This window comes from Gymnoscopelus braueri, assembly GCF_963280865.1.
Source record: "Gymnoscopelus braueri genome assembly, chromosome: 18".
NCBI lineage: Eukaryota > Metazoa > Chordata > Actinopteri > Myctophiformes > Myctophidae > Gymnoscopelus > Gymnoscopelus braueri.
In genome coordinates, this window is record NC_137618.1 from 39,953,727 (window position 1) to 39,980,736 (window position 27,010).

The following is a 27,010-nucleotide window of genomic DNA, read 5'->3' on the forward strand; positions in this document are numbered from 1 at the left end:
ACGCACGCACACGCATGCACGCAGACACACTCGCACACACACACACACACTCACTCACTCTCTCTCCCTCTCTCACACACACACACACACTCTCACACACACGCACGTGCACGCGCACGCACACACACGCGCACACACACACACGCACGCACACACACTGATGGACTGTTGGACAGCAGTCTGCAGGCGATAGTGTTCGTGGTGTGCGTCCATCTCAACTACATCTAGACGAGACACAGACCTGTCCTAGTCCTTAAACAATGTGACAGAGCAACCAGAGAGGTCCATGAAGGCTAAATCACTCCTGTGTGTGTCTGTCTCTCTCTCTCTCTCTTTCATCAGCTTTTCTTGTCTGTAGAGCGAAGAAGGTCCGTGTCCCGGCGTCAACTCTCCCATCAGGCCGTGGGGGCAAGGCTCTTACAACTGGTACCACTTCTTGTCCTTACATTTTAACATCAGCTGAAAAGAGAATGGGACATCTTAGAGAGTTTACACCCCGCTACTGAGAGCCTGCGCTTACAGTGTAGTATAGGAGCACTATACACCCATTTTCAACCTTATCTTCATATAATTGGCCCTCACGCTGGGGTGTAACAAGTACATGTACTCAAGTACTGTACTTAAGTACAATTTTGAGGTACTTTTACTTTACTGGAGTGTTTCCAATGTTCAGTACTTATACCTCTACTCCACTACATCTCAGAGACAAATATTGTAGTTTTACTCCACTACAATTATTTGAAAACTTTAGTCACTAGTTACTTTGTAGATTTTGATTATTATTACAAAACATACATTAACAACTTCAGCCCTATTTAAACTTTAGCTATTTGAAAATAGCCGATCTACAACCTCACAATGCGTTGCGACGCATTGTGAGCTTGAAGATCTGCTATTTTCAATGATCTTCATACAGTTGGAAAACATGTGAAATAGGACCTTCCTGAGTACTTTTACTTTTGGTACTTTAAGTACATGTTGATGCCAATACTTTTGTAATTTCATTCAACTAAATTGTGAATACCGAACTTTTGATTGTAACAGAGTATTTCTACATTGTGGTATTTATACTTTTAAAGGGCAAGACCACTTTGGTAGAGGTCTGGGTTGTGTAGTTACCTTGCCATGGTGTAACTCCAAAGGTGGACAAGAAATAAAAAATAATTGCTCCATTGATTAGAAATTGATAATTCTAAATATACTCCTCATTGACTTACATTGTACAGCTCTCAAAGTCACTCTTTTAGCACGTAAACGGACGCAAACAGAGCTGATTCAGAGAATATAGAACATCACCAAACCCAGTACTGTTTGTTATTTTAATAAAAATGTCAACTTCCTGTTGATTTTACTATTTGAAGATCCAGATCCGGATCCGCGGATCCAGTCCGGGTTTTCTTCTACATAAAAATAGCAAAATCAACAGGAAGTAAAATTTTCTATAAAAAAAACAAACAGTACTGGGTTTGGTGATGTTCTATATTGTCTGAATCAACTTTGTTTGCGTCCGTTTATGTGCTAAAAGAGTGACTTTGAGAGCTGTTTCAGCGTACAATGTAAGTCAATGAGGAGCATATTTTGAATTTTCAATTTCTAATCAATGGAGCAATTATTTTTGATTTCTTGTCCACCTTTGAAGTTACATAATGGCAAGGTAACTACACAACCCAAACCTCTAACAAAGTGGTCTTACCCTTTAAGTATAAAAAATTTAGTACTTTTTCCACCTCTGGCCCTCACTGACAGGGGCGTAGCCACGGGTGGGCATAGGTAGGCCTGGGCCCACACATTTGGTTTTTGTGCCCGCCCACAAAAACTGTCAGTGAAATGACACTGATCAGTAGATTATTTATTGCCAAATCCAAGATGGGCGTGTTAGAATGGTCAATATGCATGGACTCTCACCTGGTGGGCGTGTTGGGAGAAGGATTCCGCGCTGGTCATCATGAGCGCCGTGCGTTCCTCCAGCTCTCCGAGCCTCTCGCCTCTCTGGTCCAGAGCGATGCGAGCGCGGGCCAGGTCTCCCACCACCCCGCCCGCCGCCGCCTTCATGCCGTCGATGCCCACCTGCCCCGGGATGTGCTGTGCCAGACTCCGCGACGCTTTGCCAGCCGACGCCTCGCCGACTGAATGGACGTCGGAAGAAAGAAGGTGATGTACACCCATTCAGCTCAGGATACCAATTTCATTCAGGAGAGACTGATAACTCATATACATAGGATACAGGATGAACAGGTGAAAAAAAAAAAAAAAAAAAAAAAGAGCATGCAAAATTGTCTACTGCTCTCCTAATACGTGAGGGGGCCGTGTTTTTTCCAATAACTTTTTTCCTTTATTCAAAAAAATGAATTGGAAAAATAAAATAAATACAAATACAATAGAGTCACCAGAACCCAGGACGGGTGTTTTCGATGAATCTATCACGGTTAAAATGGAGTTTGAAGTTACAATGGGTTTGTATAGGAAAGGGGCGTGTCTGATAAAAATGAATCGAACATCTAAATACTGAATCAAGCAACTTAAAAACTGTCTGGGGTGAAACACAAAAGCCTGAGTAGACGTTAAAATGACCCCAAACATGTATGAAAGTGAAATATCCCTTTAACAGGGGTTCCCCCGTCTCTCCAGCTCTTTAGTAAACAGATGCATTTACAGCTCGGGCACACAACATACATGTGCAGGGGATGTTTATGAGCATAATGGAACAAATCTTGGGATACAAGATTTAATTGGCAAATAAAGGAAAATTCCGTATTTTACGGGGACGCGTGGTAACCCTAATTGGCATCTGCCCCAGAAATAGGTCCTATTTAAGACATGTATACTTAAACGTGTATACAAAATGAACAAATGATAATGGAGGAAGAGTAATGTAGAGACAACGAGAGACAAACAGGAGAGAACAAAACAGGGAATATACATACACAGCTCCTCTCTGTCGACGGGCTGGGCATTTCCTCCAAAGAAGCCCTTGAGGAATCCTCGGTTCTGAGCCTCTGGTGTTTCTAAGGGGGTGAACAGCTCTCCCAGCATCTCCTGAGACAACCAGTCAAAAACCACAGGAGGACAGGAATCTATGAAGCTCATTTTAGTGAACTCCTAAACACAGTGTTAATTTTGTCGACTATCTTTTTTCCACTGACGAAAACTAAATAAAAACTGAGCCATGATGACTAAAGCTATGACTAAATATACTGACTATTTTGTCAACAAATAAAAACTAGGCTAAAATGTTAGGGAAGTGGATAAGAGATCCAGTAGAACTAAGAGAAGTCATTCTTTTGTATCGTTAGACAACAAAGTATCTATGAACACATCAAGGTGGATTTATCAAGATTTTTGTAACCCAGCCTTTGTGGAAACTGCTTTTTAATGGGCAGTCATGCACCTATGCTGTACAGTACAAAGCAAGCACAATCCCAAACCAAAGTCTGAGTTGAAGCTGATTAGTAGAGGCTGGTTGGTTTGTGCTAAAAGGACCATTTCACCCATTCTTCATATAATATGTCCTCACTAATAATGCTTGTTATAATATGGTACCAGTTTTTGTGTTGTGGACACTTCATAAACCTGCCTACCAGTGACATCATCTGTCGGCAGTTTTAGTAATTTCAACAAATATTTCAGATTTGTTTTAATTTGGATTATTTTTATTAATGCGAGAACAATGGCTTATAACATGTAACTTTCAAAAAAGAGAATGCCTGCAGTTTCTATTAGCTTGGATTCCGCCTTGTTGATGTCACTGTTAGTGGGTTTCTGAACTGTCCACAGCTCTCCTCTGAGACACAGACAGCGTAGAATCTTTTTTTTTTTTACCATATTATAATGAGCATTTGTGAGGACCATTTATAAGACAATAGGTTGAAAATGGGTGAAGTGGTCCTTTAATGCAGACTGACTGGAAAAAAAGAGGACAATTGGGGGCTCAGTGACTTAGGAAGCCAGCAGATGGCAGTATTGTATTATAGTACTGTGTGGGTGCCTGGCTGCACGCTGACACCTCTAACTCCACTGATGCCTCTTCTTCTCATTAGTGGGAGTGAGGTGACACACACACACACACACACACACACACACACACACACACACACACACACACACACACACACACACACACACACACACACACACACACACACACACACACACACACACACACACACACACACACACACACACACACACACACACACACACACACACACACACACACACACACACACACACACACACACGTTTGGGTTGCTATACTTATGAGGACGTCAACATTTTTAGGACTGTGATTTCATGAAAGCCATTTTCAAAGCTTGAGCTTGTAGATCTCTTTATTTTCGGTTGCACGACAACCGGCTTGTAACCAAGGTGTTAATCCAATCTTAACATTAATCTTAATCTCCAATCTTAACCCCTAAACCTGACCTCTAAATGCTTCATCTTAACCCTAACCTCAACCTGAATCTTTTCCCAGTATTAAAGGGATAGTTCACCCCCAAAATGACTTTTTTCCTATCGATTATTCACCTCATGGAGACTTGAGAATTTATGTATAATTTTTTGTTTTTGTCGCATTCCTAAGCCAATAATTTGATGACCGGCAGCGGTTCTGGTAGGAGACACAAAGAGCCTCCTTTGTGTCTTCTACCGGAACCGCTGCCTGGTCCGCTGGTTATCAAATTATTGGCTTAGGAATGCGACAAAAACTAAAACATATCCATAAATTCAAGTCATGGGGTGACTAATCAATACCATAAAACAACCATTTCTGTTGTGAGGAGCAGGGAAATTGGCTTTTTGTCTCAAGTTGTACTGTACTTGTGGGAACATTTGGCCCTTACAAGTCTAGTGATATAATGTAAACACACACACACACACACACACACACCCCACCAACGTAACCCATGGAGCTGTGGCACACATGACAAGTCTGACATTTCACTTCAATGGCCCCTGTCACCACTGGGCTTTACCAAAGCTATCAACCCTGGCACCTGCCTGCTCACTGCACCCTGCATCTCCGAACACGCACGCACGCACGCACGCACGCACGCACGCACGCACGCACGCACGCACGCACGCACGCACGCACGCACGCACGCACGCACGCACGCACGCACGCACACACACACACACACACACACACACACACACACACACACACACACACACACACACACACACACACACACACACACACACACACACACACACACACACACACACACACACACACACACACACACACACACACACACACACACACACAGGGCTGTCACGATCATGACATTTTTACGATTAGTTGTCACTCAAATAATTGTGATTAAGGATTTAATTGTGTTTTTGGCATTAAACATTGGAACATATAAACAATCCATTTCTGTTTGACTTTTAGGCTTCATAAACATACTGGCAAAGGGCAGATATCAAAATTAACTTACATAATGCAAAGGCATGACTGACATATTGAATAACTTTATGCTTTCGAAATCTGTGAGAAAATGTATGAATTCATGTTTCAACATGGAAATGATTATGACTATTATGCAAAATAGTTGTGATTATGTCATATAATTGTGATTAGGCGATTATGTAATAATTGTGACAGGCCTACACACACACACACACACACACACACACACACACACACACACACACACACACACACACACACACACACACAGGTATTTGGGATGCAATGGGAACCAAAGCACAGCAGTAATGACAGCATTGTCGTTAGCCCAACGGTAAGTCCGGCCCTGGTCACGCACCGGAAATAGCAGATCTACAAACTTGCAATGTGTCACACTGTGACGCACCGTGTGCTTGTAGATCTGCTACACCCACATGGGGCAACTAAGTATACCTCAGGCTTAGATCAATGGCCCCGATTCATAACGAGGGTCGTAAATATGGGGTAAATAAAGTTCGTAAAGGCCGGTCGTATTTTGGTAGTCACAAACGGACGTGCAATTCCCAAAGGGGTTCGTATATCACAGAGACGTGCGTACAACCAGTGCGTATGACCAGGTGTGATGATTACTCTGGAAGGCTGCGTCCAACAGCATCCAACTTTAACGTCACCGTGCTGAACCGTGCTAAACAGCGTTGCCATGTCCGCTTATTATAAGCGAATTTGGGCTTATTTTTCTGTAAAGCTGCTTGTAAATATTGGTAGCTGTGGGGACCGCGTTTTTTTGGGCTTGTTTCTAAAGTGTAGTTGGTTATTTGGGCTTGCTTCACAATTGTTCAATTGTTTTAACCGGTGGTTCTCAAATATTTTTATGACATGGACCCCCAAGTTAATATGTAGGCTAATTTATCCCTATAAGCCCCATCTGAAATGTTTTGTGCCAGCTGGAGGCAGATTTGTGTTGTTAGAATGTTTAAAAAATCTTCCAAATATTGCACATTTTATTACAAGATTTATTTTAAATATAGCAGATCTAAAGCTCACAACGGTTTAATTAAAGTGCTTATAATGGCCTAAGTGCCAGTTGCTTCTTTTGGGCTTGTTTTCCTAGACCTGGTTGCTTATTTCTCTCACAACATCTGGCAACGCTGATGAAAGTTTGAAGTTCAACTCCGCCTCGTCTAAAGATAACAGATGCGGCTTCGCATCGCCTTGACAGCTTACTGTTCTGTCTGGAAGCGGATCACGTAATAAATGCTCTCATGTGTAATGAGAATAAATAAGTTTACAAGGTTTAACCCCATTACCAAATAAAAGGCTAATAAAACGTGGAAAGGATATATATAAGCCTTTTCTAATGAACATTGCGGACTTTTACCAAGGTAAAAAGATGATGAAATCCAGCATACAAGTGGAACGCTGCTATCCGATTATGGACCAGAGCTTATTGATTACTTATTGATTAAATTAGTGCATTTTTGATTAATATATCACTGTCCTACGACGGAATGGGGAATATTAGATCTGTTGTGTGTGGTGTTCATGTGATCAAAATACAGTAGAGTAGCCTACAGTAGACTATTAGCCTACAAATTAATACTGCAGCATGGACAGAGGTGCGTCAGTCCCTCCGCAGTTTCATTAAGGCATCATAGCCTATTTTCATTATTACATGTACTTTGGCTGAGATGGCCCGCTGGCAAACACACTGAGGGACGGGGACCTAATAATTCAACTCTAAATGCAACTGATAGCCTAGAAAATAAATTAAAAGCGGTGGAATCTACATCATGTCTATATGATGCATACTGTAGGCTACAAGCAATATATAGTTTGACATTTATTTTTTTATTTTTTATATATATGTGTTGACAAATGTTGGGCATATATATATTTTATTTGAGGTTTGCCACTGTTGTAATTGATTTTGGCATGAAGAATAAAGCATTCTAAAGACATACGCACATTTCAGCCCTGGTAAGACAGCCTCAGGGCTGACCTGAGAACGTGCGCACCTGACGCACAAAACACAGACCAAAAAACTTTTATGAATCTGACTGCAGGTGTAGGATTTGTCCTAAATGCCGGTAGGTACAAAATATGGTCGTAAATCCCTTTATGAATCGGGGCCAATGATATTCAACTGGCAGACCGCAGGCCAAAACAGTCCCCAGCAGAGCTTTCTTGTGGCCCTTGGAATGTATTCCATGTTCCAATGTCAAATTAAATGTAAATAGCTTTTATTAGATGGTTGGTTGTACAGGATGACCGTTTTGAATGTTTTTCATAACTGTATAAATGAAGCTTGTTAATGGTTAATCAACCATTAACAGATAAGAATAAAATGTAGGCTTCGATTTAGAATGGAGGAATGTTAGTGACTCACTCAGGGACCCAAATTAACACCTAAAAGTACTGCGTTTGCAGTCAAGACACTGCTACAAGAACCCAAATGCGGGTAAATGTAATCTTTGGTGAGTAAGTCATCCATAAAAAAATCACTTGGGCCAAAGTGTAATAGATCACTTCATAATACTTAAGCATCTGGTGTTAAAATATGTTTCAAGTATCAAAAGTAAAAGTACAAGTACAGAATCAGAAGTAAAGGTAGACTCTATAGACTTTTTCATAGAAACAAAACAGCCAGAAATATGGTCTACTTCTACTACTTCCCTACTTCTAACTACTTTCAGAATAATGTATCTTTCAAGTAAATTAGTTCACCATGCTTGGCAAAAGCTACATCGCACTACATTTCAGTGGCACATCAAAAGAGCACAACAGGAGATTTGAGTGCAGTTCATCAAACCATCCATTTGTTACTATTTCTGAGTTTTAAGTGGATGCTGTTAATTACACCAAAGAAATTATTCTCCTTATGCATCCATTAGCCTGCATGTGTTAGTTTTGTGTTAGTTTTCATCCACTTCAAACACATCATAAGAGCTTGCCTTGTGCTATTATCACCCGGGTGCTCAAAACTAAAAGAATATTTTTTTTTATTCATACGAACATGTAAACACTTCACTTGGCCAGCCTGCCTCCTCCTCACACAAAGACCATGCCGTGCACAGAACACACTGAAATAACTACTTTCTATTTTCTTAATATAAAAATCTAAGCCTGTGCACTATAAAGGACTGACACAGAAATGTTCCTATCAAACATCAAAATGCATAAATGCAATATGAAGCAGACCCTAATGAGTTACCATAATGAACATCATGTGTCCATTATTGTGTCCTATCGGACTCATAGCACACAACAAACGGTGAAACGGTTAAACGGTTTTGTTGTCGTGGTCTTGTGGCCCCCTGCCTAATAGTTGAATATCACAGCTTTAGATATTGCATAAACGCTCGCAGGTGCGATGTGACGCATTGTGAGCTTGTAGATCGGCTATTTTCAAATAGCCTAGGTATAAAATAGGGCTAAAGTGGTTAATGTATGTTTTATAATAATTTATATCTGCAAAGAAACTAGTAACTAAAGTTTTCAAATAATTGTAGTGGAGTAAAAGTACAATATTTACCTCTGAGTTGTAGTGGAGTAGAAGTAAAAATATAGACAATTGGAACTACTCCAGTAAAGTAAAAGCACCTCGAAATTATACTTAAGTACAGTACTTGAGTAAATGTACTTAGTTACTTTACACCACTGATAATGGAACACATGCACGCACGCACACACATGTGCACACACCTGCAGGTTGTCACACATGTCCTGGCTGTACGTGATTCTCTGGATCTCGGTGGGAGAGCTGAGGTATAAGGCCTGCCCCCCGTTGGTGAAGCAGAAGGTTCTGGCGATGCGCATGTCTGTCAGCGGCAGGTAGTTGATGTCCATCAGTGGTCTCAGACTGGGCAAACTGTGAGCACAGCGGAGGGGAAATAACAACAACACCAGACTGACTGTTAGATGGGACAAATATTGTTAGTATGTTCTATTTGCAAACTCCATGTCGTCGCTGTCGGGCAATTTTTTCGTAAATTACACAGCCACAGCGTCGCACAAAAGTATAACATATTGGAAAAGGTTGGAATAACATGTTCCTTCCACGCGCTACGTCCAACCGGGGAAACTCCCCCCGTCAGGTGATAAGAAGCGTCTTGCTAGCTCCTCATGCATTGAAGGAGGCATGAGCTCTGTTCTGGGCTCTCCCTAGGCTGGCAGAGGGAGAGTAGCGCCCAGGATTACATAGGCAATTGCACTGGGTGAAAAAATGGGTTACAAAATCGTGGGATAAATATTGTAGAAAAAAATAAAGATGGCATGTTTGTTATCGGTTCATTGATTTCCCTGGTACCTTTTACTTTGTAACAGCGCTGGTGGTGCTATAGGACATTTTCGCACATCCACTTTGTTCAGATACAGGTGCGTTGGACAGTGACAACTGAAGCATACTGCTGAGCAAGAGCAGTGTGCAGGATCTTTGTTCATGAAATACTTTTTTCTTGATTGCTTCACTAAAGTAAAAAAAAAAAGAAGTAATTAAAGGTGGTATACCTGAGGGTCATGACGTGTCCGTTGGCGCAGAAGCAGGCCAGACAGACGCTGTTGCACACGGTCACCACGTCGGCCCGCAGGACGAACGACGACTCGGTGATGTTGTGCACGTAGAGGCACGTCTGCGTGGGCATGAAGAACACCTTGGCCTGCTTCTCGGAGCACACCACGGCCAGGTGTCCGTCGCCGCTCACCTCCTGGGGGCAGCGGTGTGCTATGTTATGTTTATTTTTTAAGTTGACATGGACTTCACAATTACATTGGACAGACCAGATGCATTGTTTGAGTGTTATATATAGCACTCATTTTCAACACCTGTCCACAGGAGTCTATTCACACGAGCACAGTTGTTTTGATCTTAACCATAATTGGAGTCCTCTGCTGTTGTCACCATCATGAAAATAGTTGCCGATTAATTGATGTGCAAATAATGGTTTTGATTAACGATTTAATTGCATGTTTGGCATTGAACGTTGGGACGTGTAAATAAGAATTACATTTCTGTTTACAAAGGCAGATATGACAAGACAAAATAACTTAAATATACAAAGCCTGTTACTGAAATATACAAAGAAATGACTGACAATGATTGGTACCAATAATCAAAACATAAATGGTGTGCATTATGGCCAAAACAGGCCATATATTTAATATGCTGACATTTTCAAGAATAGGGAAAATATCCAATCTACATTCTACGAGCTCACAACGTGTCACAATGTGACGTGTTGTGAGTTTGTGTAGATATACAGCAGTTAAACAGTAGATGAATGGAAACCATTCTGAAAATCATGTAAAAAATGATTGTGATCAGGCCTAACCTGGGAGGACGAGGGCGAGAAGTTGACCAGCTTGCGCTTGCGAGGCCGGTCGGGGTCCTCGGCGGCGTTGAGGTCCCGCCACACCTCGTAGGGGCTCTGGGTCAGCGCGCCCGTGCAGTCCATGAAAGCAAAGCGCAAGATGGAGCCCTTCAGCATCAGGACGTTTCCTGTGGGAAAGATAACGTATGAAGCCTAGAACAGGGGTTCCCAAATCTTACCATCTTACAATCTTTCCATCTACTGCAGGGGTCTTCAACGTTTTTCAAGCCAAGGACCCCTTAGCTGAGACAGAGATGAAGCAGGGACCCCCACTACATATTGTATACAATTGTGCTATTGTTTACGATCTGCTATTTTTGGCTCTATTTAAATTCTCCTCAGAATTTAGATGCTAGGGTTCAAGTGGTTCATGTAAAAAAAACAAATCTTATCACACAGAGATTTGCCGGCCCCCTTGTAGCAACCCCCTAGGGGTCCCACACCCCCTATTGAAGACCCCTGCTCTACTGTATTTCTACGGATTAATCTAAATGATCATTTTGAATTCATGTAAAGTGCAATTGAGAACCAGTCAAGCAACTGACTTGAATGAAATAGCATCTTCAGCTTGTTTCCTGGTACACCAAAAAACATATTTAAAAAAACTAAACAATCAACAGACAATTCTGTATGGCGGGGACGGGGGGACGGAAGGAGGAGTTTCGCACACATCCGAGGTTCCCATAGAAAATAATGGAATAAACAGACTTACGGACGGAACACACAGCTGTGTGGAAACGAGGCCCAAGGCCCCTTTTCACTTTCATCATCGCTGTTGTTGTTTTCTTATCTAAAACCGGAGATTGGATTGAACAGCCCAACTTCCAATTGAACGGAGACAGAGAGTTGTGGAATGAATGTGTTGGGAAATGAAAACACTCTCCTCTCCCAGATATAGCTCAGTTCACCTGCATAACGCTATCTGCAGAATATCACATCGCTCTGCTGAATCCTTATTTACTGAAGGCCGCTTCAGTGGTGGACAAAGTATAGTAGGCTTGTCTCTGTCGGGTGGAAACGTCATATGTCCAAAACTGTTACTTTTCAGGATTCAAATTCAAAAACGGCAAAAGTAGCAGATCGAACATAAGCTCAAGCTTGTAGAAAATTATCATTGAGTGCCCGGATCCTCTGCTTTTTCTTGTTTGATCCAGGAGCACCTCCGATACTTTTAACTACTTTTTAACTAGCTCTTGTGTCTCCTACATGTGAGCACCTGGTTGTGTTGTTTTCTCTGTTGCCTACAGCACCTTTAACCCATTAAGACCAGGAAAGTATCTGTGTAATTTTTTGATTTCTTTGGCTATGAGCTTGTGGATCTGCATTTTTTTTTTATCGTGACCATTTTGTGAAAATCTTTGAACATATATTTTTTGTCAAAATGTTCATTTTTCAAACATTTGACAAATGTCTTTAAATCCTAACAGTTTTCTCAAAAACTATTGTTGCTATATCAGTGGCGCTCAAATTGTTTTTGGCCGCTGATCCCCATCAAAATATTGTGTTCCAGGGACCCCCAGAAGCAAAGATCTTAGTTAAAAATATGTTTTAAAAAAAAATGTATTCAAAGATTTGGCTATAGCTCAAATCTAAAATGACACAGATACGTTCCCGGATTGAATGGGTTATAAGTGCCACATTATGAAGCACAACACGGCTTCACAGCTTCACGCGCAGCATCTTGCTACTGTAGTCGTTTGCCATTGGCCAGGGACTCACACCTTCACACATAGTTACTGGAGCTAGTGTTCTGCAATCGGCCAGGGAGTCATACATTTTATTTTGATCAAAATGCAGTACCTGAGAGACAAATGGCACAAGTCCCAAGGCATAATGTATTTTCTTTTTTCTTTATCAGAGACAGCATGAACAGGGAGGATTGAACAGTGTGTGCCTCTGACAGATGAGGGTAACGTTTGGTGGTGCATTGTCTTTCCCCAGAGTTCCAGGCTTAATGTTTTGTCAGGTGGAAACCTGTATGCCCAAAACTGTTACTCAGTGGTGGAAAGTAGTGTATTCACTCGAGTACTGTACTTATAAGTACGCTTTTGGGGCACTTTTACTTTACTGGTGTATGTATCCAATTTTCAATGCTTTTACTTTTACTTCAACTCCACTACATCTCAGAGGCAAATGATTGTACTTTTTATTCCACTACAATTAATTGAAAACTTTAGTTACTAGTTACTTTGTAGGTTTCGGTTATTATTACAAAACATACATTAACCACTTTAGCCCTACAAGCTTGTAGATCTGCCATTTTCAAAAGATTTTTATACATCCGAAAACTTGTGAAGTGGGACATTCTGAATAATGAGTATTTTTTACTTTTGGTATTCTAAGTATATTTAGATGCCGATACTTTTGAACTTTTACTCAAGTCTTTTACTTGAAATACCGGACTTTTACTTGTAAAAGAGTATTTATGCGTTGCGGTATTGATACTTTTACTTAAGTAACGAATATGAGTAGCCTACTACGTCCACCACTGCTGTTACTTTTCAGAAAATGTAAAAAAACAAAAACACAAAAAAAACAAAAAAAAATAGCCACAAGCTCTTGTCCACTGCTTTTCATTGGTTCAATATAAACAGCACAGGATATCAAGTCTCACCGCTGGGGCCGATGGTGACGGCCTCCTCCAGCCTCTCGTCCTCCTCGGTGGCGACGGACATGGGGATGAGGAGGACCACGCCCAGGCTGGTGCCCACCCACAGGCACGGCGTGGGCAGCGGGTCGCTCTTGCGGCCGTAGGACTCTCCGAACTGCAGCGTCGTCACCGCCTCCTTGGTGTCGCGGTCGATGCTGGACACGCTGGAGCTGCGCGAGCGGCTGAATGAGTTCTCGCGGCTCTCTGCCGGGGCGGGCCGTTGAAAAAAAAAACACGAATGACAAAAACATGCCCCGGCGGGACGGACAGACGTACAATAAGACAGGCGACAGAGACACACAGACAACAAGCAGGGGGAGAGACGGTGTTGGAAGATGGAAATTCATGGAAAGACAGGCATAGTATTGTGATAGAGAAAGCAGAGGATAACATAGAAGACAGGTGTGAAAGGGGAAAAACAGAACAAGAGAAATAGACAGATTGTAAGTAAGCGGTGGCTTGGCATGTAAATTGTAATGTAAAACATTGGGGGGAAATGGAAACAGAACGGAATGATTCTCCTGGAGGATTAACCGTAACAGCAAACTGGACCTGAATCACGCTCACACGCACGCACGCACACACGCACGCACGCAATATGAAGGGAACCTCTTCTTTCATTGTCCAGTGCTTCATAAATGAACATTAATTAACATTCATTCTGTCGGCTTGATACAGACTGTATGAACAGACAATATCACACATGTGCATCTACAGTAGACGCACACCCACACACACAAACACGCACAACGGCACACTTGTAGACACATACACATACAAACAATACACACACACAAAGTGCACGCTCGCGCACCCACGCACAAACCGGTTTCACTAAACACACTCCTTTGACCATGTCGGGTGTGCTAGCCATTACAAATTTATAGCCTCCATCAGAAAAGTATTTATATTTTGCCCAAGAGTGAATCATGCACCTCTCAATTATTTAGAGCTACAGTAGGCAATGTGCTTCACTACCATGCCTGGTCATCGCTACACAGACTGCAGTGTTTGAGGTCAAAGCATCTGAATAGCTGTTTTATTTTGGAATGCTTAAAGTGAATTTATAGCGTAGACAAATAGTGATGATGAGTAAAAACTGTCTGTGTCAGTGCAGACCCATGTAAGCAGAGCGAGTCAAGTTCGTCGCCAGGTGTGTTGCCAAAATGCAAACTGTGTTTGCTAAAAGTTGAGACATTGTCAACTTTTTTAAGCCACCATTGCCGGCTCCCGTATACACTATCAATCCCACAATCCTCTTCACAGAACTTCTGTCCGCTTACAAACAGTAATTAATTAATGGAATTGCCAGAGCCTCTCTTCTCCCCCAGTCCCGGCAGAGTAGTTCCGGACAAGCGGATTGAGTGGCACTGTCTTGCCCTAAGAGGACTGACTGTGGGTAGCTACCTGGGACGTAAGTCGGGGCTTGATCAACCCCGGCTGGGTCACCTGGGCGAGGGTGTATGTTGCGAGACCCGAAACACCTGTTGACCCCAGGCTACAACACTGATGATACGTCCCAGGTGTATCCATCTTATGTTTTTTCGTTATTAATGGAAGGCAAAAACTTCAACTTGGCTTACAGTGAAACCGTTAAACTGTAGCTTTATCTTTTGATAGCAATCACTGCTACAGAGTGTTTGTTCAGTAACAGCTGGGTCACTCTCCCCGTCTACTCCAGCCCTTTAGTAAACAGAAAATACATGTTCGTGGGGGGATACAGATGTTATCTAATCAGGAGAGAGAGCTCCACGAAGAGGCAGTCCTTTCTACACGTTCATGTCACGTTTTTATCACATTCATGTTGTCAGCAATAAGCGCTGGCATCCAATCCCGTTGAATAATGACAGACTGAGATGACATGAACAAGGTTGAGAACCACTGGGCCACAGGACTGACTGACGGACGAACAGACGGACAGTGGTGGAAAGTAACTAAGTACATGTACTCAGGTACTGTACCTAAGTACTATTTTTAGGTATTTGTACTTTACTTGAGTATTTCCAAATTCCAATACTTTTACTTCTACTCCACTACATCTCAGATGCAAATATCCACTTCAGCCTTGTATACATTTAGGCCATTTGAAAATAGCCGATCTACAAGCTCACAATGCGTCGCGATGCGACGCATTGTGAGCTTGTAGATCTGCTATTTTCAAATGATTTTTGTACAATTGAAAACTTGAAATGGGACATTCTGTATAATGAGTACTTTTACTTTTGGTAATTTAAGTATATTTTCATATTTTGTACTTTTACTCAAGTAAAGTTAGAATTCCATACTTTTACTTGTAACTGTGTACTTCTACATTGCAGTGTTGATACTTTTACTAAAGTAAATAAATAGTACTTTTTCCACCACTGCAGACGGACGGGACGTATATATATATATATATATATGGGACTCAAGACAGGGTGACACGAGTGGGCAGCGCGTGGCCCCCCTTACCTCTTTCGCTCCAGCAGTAGGGGGTGGTAGTGATGTGATGCTCGTCGTGGGAGTACATACTGACTCCGTGTAATTGCTGAAGCATCGCCCTTCTGGACGTATAACCTATACTCAACCCCACCACAACATGCATGGGACGCCATAGATGACACAAACCCAACCAAACCAACACCACCCACCCACCGCCCGCCCAGCCAGCAACAGACATGACAGACAAGATGGACAGCGATGCCAGAGAGAGGACAGGAAAGGGGACAGAAAGAAGAAGATTCAACAGAGGTTGGAGAAATGTATGCAAAAACACAGATAAAGAGCAGAGGAAGACAGAGAAAGGTAAAGAGAGGTCACTCCGTTTAAAGGGATAGTTCACCCCCAAAATGACTTTTTTTCCTATCGATTAGTCACCCCATGGAGACTTGAATTGATATTTATTTGCTTTTGTTGCATTCCTAAGCCAATACCTTGATTACCGGCAGCGGTTCCGGTAGGAGACACAAAGAGTCTCCTTTGTGTTTCCGCTGCCTACCGGTCCACTGGTCATCAAATTATTGGCTTAGGAATGCGACAAAAAAAATAACGTATCCATGAATTCAAGTCTCCATGGGGTGACTAATCGATAGAAAAAAATACATTGTTGGGGTGAACTATCCCTTTAAGCTGCATGACGCGCCCCCGAAAGAGCCAATCTACAGGCTCACAGTACGCCGCATTTGCTGTGAGCTTGTAGATCGGCTATTTCCAGCACACGACTACATCGTATCACAAAATATAAATCGGGCTGCTACACCCAACCTTTTTCAATGCCACGTTGTTAACCCAATGTGTGTGTGTGTGCTTCAGCGTGACACAAGCAGAGACCGCAGCAACAAAGCTGCTTTTCAACGAGCACCGCTGACGTTGGCGGTAGCCAGTGGTGGAAAGTAACTAAGTACATTTACTCAAGTACTGCAATTAAGTACACATTTTAGGTATTTTTTACTTAACTGGAGTATTTCAAATTTTCAATACTTTTACTTCTACTCCACTACATCGCAGAGGCAAATATTGTACTTTTACTCGCCTATAATTATTTGAAACTTTTAGTTACTAGTTGCTTTTTGATTATTATTACAAAACATACATTAACCACTTCAGCCCGATATATTCTTCGGCCATTTGAAAATAGCCGATCTACAAGCTCACAACACGTTACACCGCGACGCGTTGTGAGCTTGTAGATCTGCTATTTTCAAAGGAGTTTTAGACAATTTTAAACCTGTGAAATGCATTCTGCATATTGAGTACTTGGTACTTTAAGTATATTTTGATGCCGATACTTTTGTACTTTTTCTCAAGTACATTTTGAATATGGGACTGCTACTTGTAATAGAGTATATCTACATTGCAGTATTGATATTTTTACTTAAGTAAAACATTTCAGTACTTTTTCCACCACTGGCGGCAGCTCAAATTGCTTGCATTTGTGGTGTGTGTGTGTGTGCGTTGGTGACTGACAGAAGTTCAGAACCCTGTGGGGTGTTGTTGGCTAATGAAAGTCATGCACAGTGGCGCTCTAACAGGGCATGGCAAAGAAGGGGGGAGACCTATGGGCCCGGAAGAGGAGCAGGCAATAAGAGGGCAAAGGTAAAGGAAGTGTGAAGGTTAATGTATGTTTTGCATCAGTGCTCCGCAACCTGGGATCCGGGCCCCACCCCTTGGGGGCGCAATCAAGCTTTGATTGATCACAGATGTGAGACCGTGTCTGTTTGGAGGTAGTCCAAAAAGAGATGACATTTTACAAATGCATAACTTGCTTTCATCCACTGTCTGCCTGTATGTTCTCGTATCCCTGTATGTGATATTAGTAATACAAAAAAAATGCAGATCTACAAGCTCGAGCTTGCACATAGGCTATTTTGGCATTTGTCGTAAGTATATGGTAGGGCTTAACCCACTGAGGACCCGATTCTACAAATGTCAGTTTTCTGAAAAACATACGATTCTATGTCAGTGGTTCTCAAACTTTTTTATGTCAAGAACCCCCAAAATGATATGTATTTGACCACGGACCCCCATCTCAAAACATTTTGTTCCAGGGACCCCCAGAAGCAAAGAAAAAAAAGTTATATAAGATTTGAGAACATTTTCACGATTTTTTCTAAAATAGCAGATCTACAAGCTCGTAGCATGGCACAAAGTGACGCGCTATGAGCTTGTATATCTCCTATTTTTGTATAGCCAAAGTATAAAATGACACAGATGTTTTCCCGGTTTTAATGGGTTAAGTGGTTAACATGTCTGAAAAACACAAGCGTGATTGTGTGTGTGTGTGTGTGTGTGTGTGTGTGTGTGTGTGTGTGTGTGTGTGTGTGTGTGTGTGTGTGTGTGTGTGTGTGTGTGTGTGTGTGTGTGTGTGTGTGTGTGTGTGTGTGTGTGCGCGTGCTTGCGTGCGTGCGTGCATGCGAGGGGTGTCAGCTTGTGTCAGATGTAAGAAGAGGTGTCTCCAAGGAGAAGAGGTTCGGAACCAATGCTTTGCATGACAAGTGGCGACAGACGTGTTGCAGGACGAAAGTGACGTCAAAACGACAACAATGTGTCGCGTATATGTCTGGGAAAATTAACGGTTGCAGTCACAGACGCCTCGATAAAAAAGATGCATGCTCTCATTGGTTAGGAAGACAAAGTACGCTCTGTTGCTACGGAACTATACATTCACTTCCTCGTTTACATTTTGTGACGGCTAGTCGGCTAGTTGTAGACACTATGACTGCTCAAAACTCTGAATGTGTTGCGAGGCACCCTTGTCGTGCAAAGCATGAATTGACCTTAAGGAAGACAGACAGACAGACAGGAACGTTCACACAGACAGTATAGGAATCTGGGGGACAGACATCTACTGTATGGACTACTGTGTTAAACATCTCATGTGAACCACCTGGGTCTGAGAAGAAAAAATAAATACAAGCTTTGTTAATTAACCTCATCAAACTGATATGGGGAAGTATTTAATTAAAGTCATGACATATATTGTTGTTGTCGGGCAGAAACGTAATGTATATCCATATATTTCAACATTTAGTTTTTGTTGTTGTAAATTAATGCCCTTTTGCCCTTGTCACGTCTGAGCTTGTAGATCATGAAAGTGGTTAAGTCTGTCTGTGGACTTTATACATATTTAACCATTGAAAAATATTAACAGGCGCTTGTTAATATACAGCAACAATTATGGTTATCGACTTTCTTTCAAGCTACCGGTCTGGAATCAGACTGTGATTTGTTTTGTTGGCAGGAGTTACTGAAATGGATCCTTTTATTGAAATGTAATGTATTTATTATTATTATTGAGTGAGTAACTGTCATTAAAAATATCGAATGAATGCTATAGCTCTCGATTTTATTCAGATTCTCTGGGCTCCGTCTTACTCAACAACCGTGATGTGTAACCATCCCCGGCAATTAAATGTAGCTAATCATGTCAGCCAACTTCAATATTTAATAAGTGCTGGGGGCCTTCCTCGGTGTCTAGCAGAGATATAAGATATATGAAAGTGTTGTTTACGTTCAGCGAGGCCCCTGCCCTTTTTCCCCCTCCTTGGCGGCCGCACCTGGTGCGCAGGGGCCTCATTAGCACGGGGGCCTCATTAGCGCGGGGGCCCCCGGCTCTTCGCGCCGTTCTTTGACCTTTAATTATTCCAGTGACCCCGCTGGCGCGTTGCATTGCCGTGGTAACCCAGCGCTGGCTAATCTCACAAAGCATGGGACCAATCCTTTTGCACACTGCCAGTATATTGTGATATTTCTGTGATAATTTGTGAAGTGTCCCAGATCCATCGCCCCTCAACATGATGCCAGCGATCAACAGGGAAGCCATGCTGTTATTAAACCCCATCTCAATATCTGCCAGGAGATTCATCATCCCTGTGGGATAAGCATCCTGCTACAAGCTAGCCAATTACAACACTCCTGTACCTCCGGTTTATGGGATGTACCAGTACTAGCCAATCGCAGGCAGGCACGCAATTCTCCGGCAAGAGCCAATTAAAGCTCGTGACTAACACTGTAATCAAAACCAACAATGCCAACTTGTACATGTTGCATTGTAGATACATGTCTATACATTTCAAATCCCAAGCTTTGATTGACTGGTGATGCAAATAGTTGACACATGGCATTAACACATTGAATGCCAAAAACGGTCCGGACCGTTTTTGAGGATCCAAACGAGAAGTGCCGAAAACGGTCCGGACCGTTTTTGACCCAATTCTATTTTTATACATGTGGGCCACGTGGGGTAACCTCACTCCGTCAAATGGAAGAAGCTTGCGACACACATTTTGTTTCACAGCGTACTTGCATCTGAGACTTCGGGCGCAGAATCGATGACAGACGGAGTTTCATTTTTTCAAGTTACTAGGCAGGTGATTGGATGATCCCGCCCCTAGCAGCCGCTGATTGGTTCGTATGCGCAGCGGTTCGGGCAGCTTTACTCTGTGAGCAATCCCAGACCCTCCTTCCTGAAACCAAATGCAATGCAATGCATGAGATTTCCGGAGGGAGGGGGTGTTTACCAGGCTACACGTGGGGCGCTAAAACGAAACTTTGACATCACCCAAGGAGTTTCTGAGAAGAAGAGGCTGGATCTGGCTCCATGTCAAAAATCCTTCCGGTCGGCGTTTTCAATGTTATCTCCTTGACTAAAAGCTTAATATCTCCATTTCTTTTTAACGTGGTGGAAACGAGCCGTTTTCGATCGGCGATCACTCTGCAATGGAGGATCGCGTTAGAAATATTATTGTTCCAGGCGTTAGTCGGGACCCTCCGCCGTCTCGCACGCACGCTTTGTTTACATGCACTTCCGCGTCGGGGCTTCTACAGCACGAAACGTATAACGCAAGTGGATGGAAGAAATGCAGGCACTCAACGTATAATATTTTAATAAACCTCTGGCACCCAATGTGTTAACCACATGAATCTTAGCGACAATAGGCAAACATTCAGCAAAAGTTGTAGATCCAAAAGAACACAACACGTCGCGATGTGACACGTTGTGAGCTTGTATAGATCTGCTACTTTGGGAGAAGAGATTTGGTGTGGAGGTTAAAAAAGGAGGGGTCCTAGTCTAGGCCCGTGGGGGACCCCAGTAGGGTATAAGTAGTTAAACAATCAGACTTTGTGCACAGGGAAATCTTAATGTCAGAAATTTGAGAGACAGATGGACTATGAATATGTTCCTTCACCTCGACAGCACAACAGCCTTTCGCCGTTACTGATAATAATAACCACGTCCCATTGCCTACTGTAAACGCCAATCAATATCCGTCATATGTCCCGCCCTCGCTGACTGTTTTCTGTTGAATGCTGAATCAAATGATGATTTCTGGCCCTGTCATGGCGTCTTTAAACTACTTAGAAAGTCTGCTCCCTTTCCGTTTCTTTTCCAATGTATGAATAGGTAAAAAGACGTGTTGAATCGGCTGTGGGAAATAATGACTTCTAGAATGTCTGCATCAATTTGGTTGGTAATGTAGCGCCAGGCCCGATAGTGACTTTAATAAAACATTCAACATCTACTAATGGAAAAAAGCACTCAGCTCCCACGGCTCATAAGAAAATGTTATTTCTACCAGGCTGATAAGGGACGGTTCAGTTATCTGATATAGTAATAATATTAAGCAACATCCTGCCCCTACCCCCTATAGTAGTAATTTGTAAGTTCAACAGCAAAGCATAGCTTGCAGGCGCAACATTGTGCAATGATGTATCATGTCTCTCTGGCTTACATATCGTTGCTGTAGATCATCTATTTGTTCTATTTTTGTTTGACACTGTAGTACGATGACGTAGGGCATTAAATTCCGAAAAAATATATAAAAGTTGAAATGCGGAGACGAAAGGTTTCTGCCAGACAACAACGATATATAGGGTTGGATTTGCTGTGGGGTGGGGGTGGGGGGGAATCCATGCCTCTGTTTTTGATATCCCCCCACTGATCATTTAATTACAAATATTTATTAACCAGCAACCACATTAACCCTATTTTGGGAACTTTTTCTTTCTTTATTTTTTAACGAAAGAAAGACAATTCTAAAATAGCGTAAAGTCGTAAAATAGCGTAAAGTCGTAAAACAGCGTAAGTCGTAACATGTAAATCTGTTGATCTTGTGGTCCAACGGTGCACGTTAACTCAAGCGCTGGGTGGCTAATGGTGACATTTGTGGGAGACTATCACAGCTCTGTCCCCTGTGGAGAGATTAGGCTTCAGCTGAAGTGACTGGGATATACTCTAATAATCCCATGGAGGCCTCCTGACTTAACGGCACACGTTGGGGCCACCAGGCAGACACACCCCGGCAAGAGAGAGCTTTCTGGAAGCTTAGCCCCGCCGGCCCCCCGCGGGGCCCCGGGGCTTTACAGACGGTACATCAGCACAACATGAAATCGATGCAGAGGTGAAGGTGCACCGGTCTGATCCCTTTGCAAAGTCTTGTGGCTAGGTCAGGATGTCTGTTTTTTTTTGCAACGTGGGTGAGGCTCTGCGAGTCGCATATCGTTAGCCTCACAGCATAATTGCCTAACTCATATTTGTAAGGTCATTTTGGAATGTAACAAGCATTCTGATTGGCTTAGGACATAGGCAATAAGGCACAATGATGCAGCAGTGTTAGGAGAGTAGAGCTAGGCAAAAATGACAATTTGACCAAAAAAATAGTTAGGCAATTATGCTATGAGGCTAACGATATGTAGTCGCATGTGACTATAGACACATACGTAAAACATGTTTTTTCATGTTTTACATAAAAAAGGAGGAAAGAATCTACAAGATCACTGCTATTTTTGCCACGCAACACCATCGTACCATGTAGGCCTAGTATGAATTCCTCAGGTTTTAACACCGAGTTTTAATGTCTGTTTTCTTCAGACTGTATAGCTGTTGTGTGAGGTTTTTAAGCGCATACTGAATTTCACATGCATTTTACCCTGTGATTGGTATTATTGACAATAAACTTGAACCTTAAAACTTGAACCTTGGGTGGGTGGGCCGCGAACACGTTTGACGTTTTCAAGTGGACCCTGATCCAGAAAAGGAAGGGAACCACTGACCTATACGCAAATCAGTGGTGGAAAAAGTACCCAATTTTTTTACTTGAGTAAAAGTATCAATACTGCAATGTAGAAACACTACAGTACGGTAATACAATTTTACTTGAGTATAAGTACAAAAGTATTGGTATCAAAATATACTTCAAGTACCAAAAGTTAAAGTACACATTAAGCAGAATGTCCTGTTTCACAAGTTATCATATCTAAATCGTCTAAAATGCATCGCGACGTGTTGTGAGCTTGTAGATCGGCTATTTTCAAATTGCCAAAGTTTAAATAGGGCTGAAGTGGTTAATGTATGTTTTAAAATAATCAAATTCTACAAAGTAGGCTAACTAAGGTTTTCAAATAATTGTATAGTAAAAGTACAATATTTGTCTAGGAAATGTAGTGGAGTAGAAGTAAAAGTATAGAAAATTGGAAATACTCCAGTAAAGTAAAAGTACCTCAAAATTGTACTTAAGTACAGTACTTGAGTAAATGTACTTAATTACTTTCCACCACTGACGCAAATCAAATGCTGCAAGGATTAAAAGCATAGTTAATTCCAACCACATGACGGAAACAACCCATTGTCGTTTTGCCTTTTAAAGGCAAATGCATTGTTCCATGCATTTTGGTGCTTTTTGTTTGTCCCAGAGTACAAAAAGAGTGTGGGGGGGAAAACACTTCAGTAAAATGAATGATTGGCAGCCTGTCTGTCAGAATGGCTATCATTCGTTTGAGGTATAATGATGTGGTACAGGTTGTACTTATCTCACCATCATGACTAAGTGGGTCTGATTGCACCTGTTGGCGCACCATCCTTACATGAAGCTATTTTCCTGTACGGTTTCAACAGGCTGCAAGACATCACCGTGTCTGAGTCACTGCTCGACAGATTGTTAAGAGCCGTTTGGTTATTTTGTTCTTATAATTGACATTTCCCTGCTGTGACATATCACCTGTTACTGTATCTGAGTCACAAGCATGAACACTTGGGTCCCTATTCTGGTATAGTACATGCCATAATACAGTAGGTGGACATACGGCAAAAGCACAATGCGTTGTGAGATTGTAGATTTGGTGTAGAGGGAATTCCGGAGCACAAGATCGGAGTGTTAAGAATCAACAGGTGGTACAGATAGATGAAATAGCTAGGACGACATAGATGAGCTAACATAACGTAAAAGGTTTCAGAAACGTACACACACACACACACACACACACACACACACACACACACACACACACACACACACACACACACACACACACACACACACACACACACACACAGGTCAGGTGAACAGAATAGAATTGTGTGGTTGAGTTGTGCCGTGCGGCCATTTTGAATGGCGGGTCAAAGTGACCATAGACATAAATAGGGAGACCCTTATTGGCCACTGAATGCAGTGCTATGAGCTTGTAGATCTGCTATTTTTGTAAAATCCCCCATGAGATGGGGGGTCCGCAGCCAAATACATATCATTTTGGGGGTCCTTGACAACATGAAAAGGTTTGAGAACCACTGCATTAGGAGGTACGGCTTTCCCCGCAGGCATCGCTACAATGAACAGCAGCAGCCACTGAGGTTTCTACGTTTATGTCTATGAATGTGACGGCATGATTGACACAGTTCATATTAGAAGAAAACAGGTACGTCAAACCATGGAGTCAAATGTGTCAAGATGTACATCTTGTCCTTCATTCGTGTCTCTCTTTGTAGTCAGAAATGTGAGTGTATGATCCAATTGTTTTACCTATTTTAAAACTGTACTGTGTGTGTGTGTGTGTGTGTGTGTGTGTGTGTGTGTGTGTGTGTGTGTGTGTGTGTGTGTGTGTGTGTGTGTGTGTGTGTGTGTGTGTGTGTGTGTGTGTGTTATAAATAACTACTAACACAGCATTTAGAAGAACACAGCAGACAGTGTGATTATGCAGAGGGAATGTTTTGAATGGCAGTTGGAGTTCGTGAAAGTAAATGAACTTTCAAAGTCATCTGTAGAACATCAATCAAGTTCTGTTGAATGACATTTTAAGTGCGTTCAGAACAGGCTCTTGCTGTAGTGTGATGTAGTATTCAGAAACCTTTAGAATGGGATGAATTCGCAATACTTTCTCTGACTTAAAGTGTGGCCAGGTACTGTGTATAACTTATAACTTTCTTCTTCTATACTGTATAGTTCACTTATACACATGCAAGTATTATACCGGTGTTTCCCCAAAATAAATTTGGGTCACAGACCCATTTTTATCAGTAAATGTCCAGGGTGGGCTAGGTTGGGATTGAACTTTTCCATAAAAAAAAAAGAACCCCCCTCCCCCAAAAAAGAAGATACATTTCAAAACACTTTCTGACATTTTCACAAACTTAAAAAAAGCAGATCTATTTTTGCTATAAAAAATTAAAAAAAAAGTGGTTAATTCATATAGTGTTTTAGTAAGTTTGAGTCCCAGAAAAACACAAAAATCTCTCTTTTGGGTCTTTTGTTTGAGAACCCCTGGGTTATCATTTTTTTTCTCAGAAAGAAATCACACTACAGAACATTTTTCATTTCAATCAAACTGTACGAATGAATTAGCCTGGTAAACCCTCCCTCCAGAAATCTCATTTGTATTTTATTTCAGGAAATCAAATGGAAATGAGAATTCCGGAGGGAGGGGCTTTACCAGGCTACGAATGAATGACTGTACAACCACAACAATAACACTGATGACACAGGAAACACCACACCACAGCATTACAGGACACCCATTGAATAGGAAAGAAAAGACTATAATGAACCTGCGAGAGGCATCGCTATTAAATTAAAACTTCAGGTACTGTATGTCCTGAATCACCTAGAGCGAACTGTCTTTTTTACGCAGAAATGTATGTAAAAAATATATATATATAAAAAAATATAACACAATTTAAACCATTGATTCTCAACGTCAGTTCTGGGGACCAGGGGTCCAACATAGATCCCAGAGATAGACATTCTTTTATCAAATGGTGGTCCGTGGCTGCTTTCACACTGGCACCTACAAACGTTATAAAACTACTTATCTGTCGCCAAGCCTTGGTTGATGCGCGGTGCAACACGCTTGTTGACGTCATCAAGCGTTATGTCCCACAAGCAAGAATAAAAAGGGAACATATAACAGGCAATTATAATAATAATATATAAATATAATAACAATTTGTAAAAGAACAGGGATGATGGAAATAATGTGTTATCCCATAGGAATTGTGTGGAGAGAGGTGGAAATGGCGAAACAACACTTGGTTGTTTTGTAGCTGCTGATGTGAGGTTGAAGCCAGCCCAACTTGATTTTGTAGCGGGCTACAAAGCTACACGTGTCGGCTGTATCTCTGTCGCTGGCTTCCATTGAAAATGAATGGGTAGACTTGTAGCTTTGTCGCTACCAGTGTGAACGCGGCATAATGCACATCAAACTGGGGGTGCCCTTGAAATAAAATTTAAAAAAAGTTGAGAACCACTGATTTAAAACACACTCACCAATCAAACTCACCCATCCGTCCGGATACCACTCACCCATCCGTCCGGATACCCCCCCCCCCAAACAAACAGTCCCACGGTGAAGGGGAGGTCAGCATGCACTTAAGAGGGGTGGGCAGTGGTGGAAAAAGTACTCAAATTCTTTACTTAAGTAAAAGTACCAATACTGCAACAGTATATAGAAATACTCTGTTACAAGTAAAAGTCCAGAATTAAAAATTTACTTGAGTAAAAGTACAAAAGTTTTGGCATCAAAATGGACTTAAAGTACCAAAAGTAAAAGTACTAAAATATTTGAAAATGGCAGATCTACAAGCTCGCCATGCGACGCGTCGTGAGCTTGCAGATCTGCTATTTTCAAATAGCCTATGTATAAAATAGGGCTAAAGTGGTTAATGTATGTTTCATAATATCATAATTTATATCTGAAAAGTAACTAGTGACGAAAGTTTTCAAACAATTGTAGTGGAAGAAAAGTACAATATTTGCCTCTGAGATGTAGTGGAGTAGAAGTAAAAGTATTGCAAATTGGAAATACTCACGTAAAGTACAAAGACCCCGAAATTGTACT

At 41.8% G+C, this 27,010-nt stretch overlaps 1 protein-coding gene across 1 annotated transcript in view; it reads right to left on the reverse strand.

The window, feature by feature from the left end:
• Nucleotides 1–417: 417 nt before the first annotated feature.
• Nucleotides 418–27,010, reverse strand: part of stxbp5l (syntaxin binding protein 5L) — a gene marked incomplete at both ends in the record, with an annotated part of 294,314 nt that continues 267,721 nt past the window's right edge. The window contains 7 exons of the mRNA XM_080412829.1: nucleotides 418–459; nucleotides 1,906–2,126; nucleotides 2,925–3,036; nucleotides 9,113–9,278; nucleotides 9,917–10,113; nucleotides 10,738–10,904; nucleotides 13,391–13,630. Of these exons, the coding sequence (XP_080268955.1) occupies nucleotides 418–459; nucleotides 1,906–2,126; nucleotides 2,925–3,036; nucleotides 9,113–9,278; nucleotides 9,917–10,113; nucleotides 10,738–10,904; nucleotides 13,391–13,630 (1,145 nt within the window). The remainder of the gene's footprint in view (nucleotides 460–1,905; nucleotides 2,127–2,924; nucleotides 3,037–9,112; nucleotides 9,279–9,916; nucleotides 10,114–10,737; nucleotides 10,905–13,390; nucleotides 13,631–27,010) is intronic.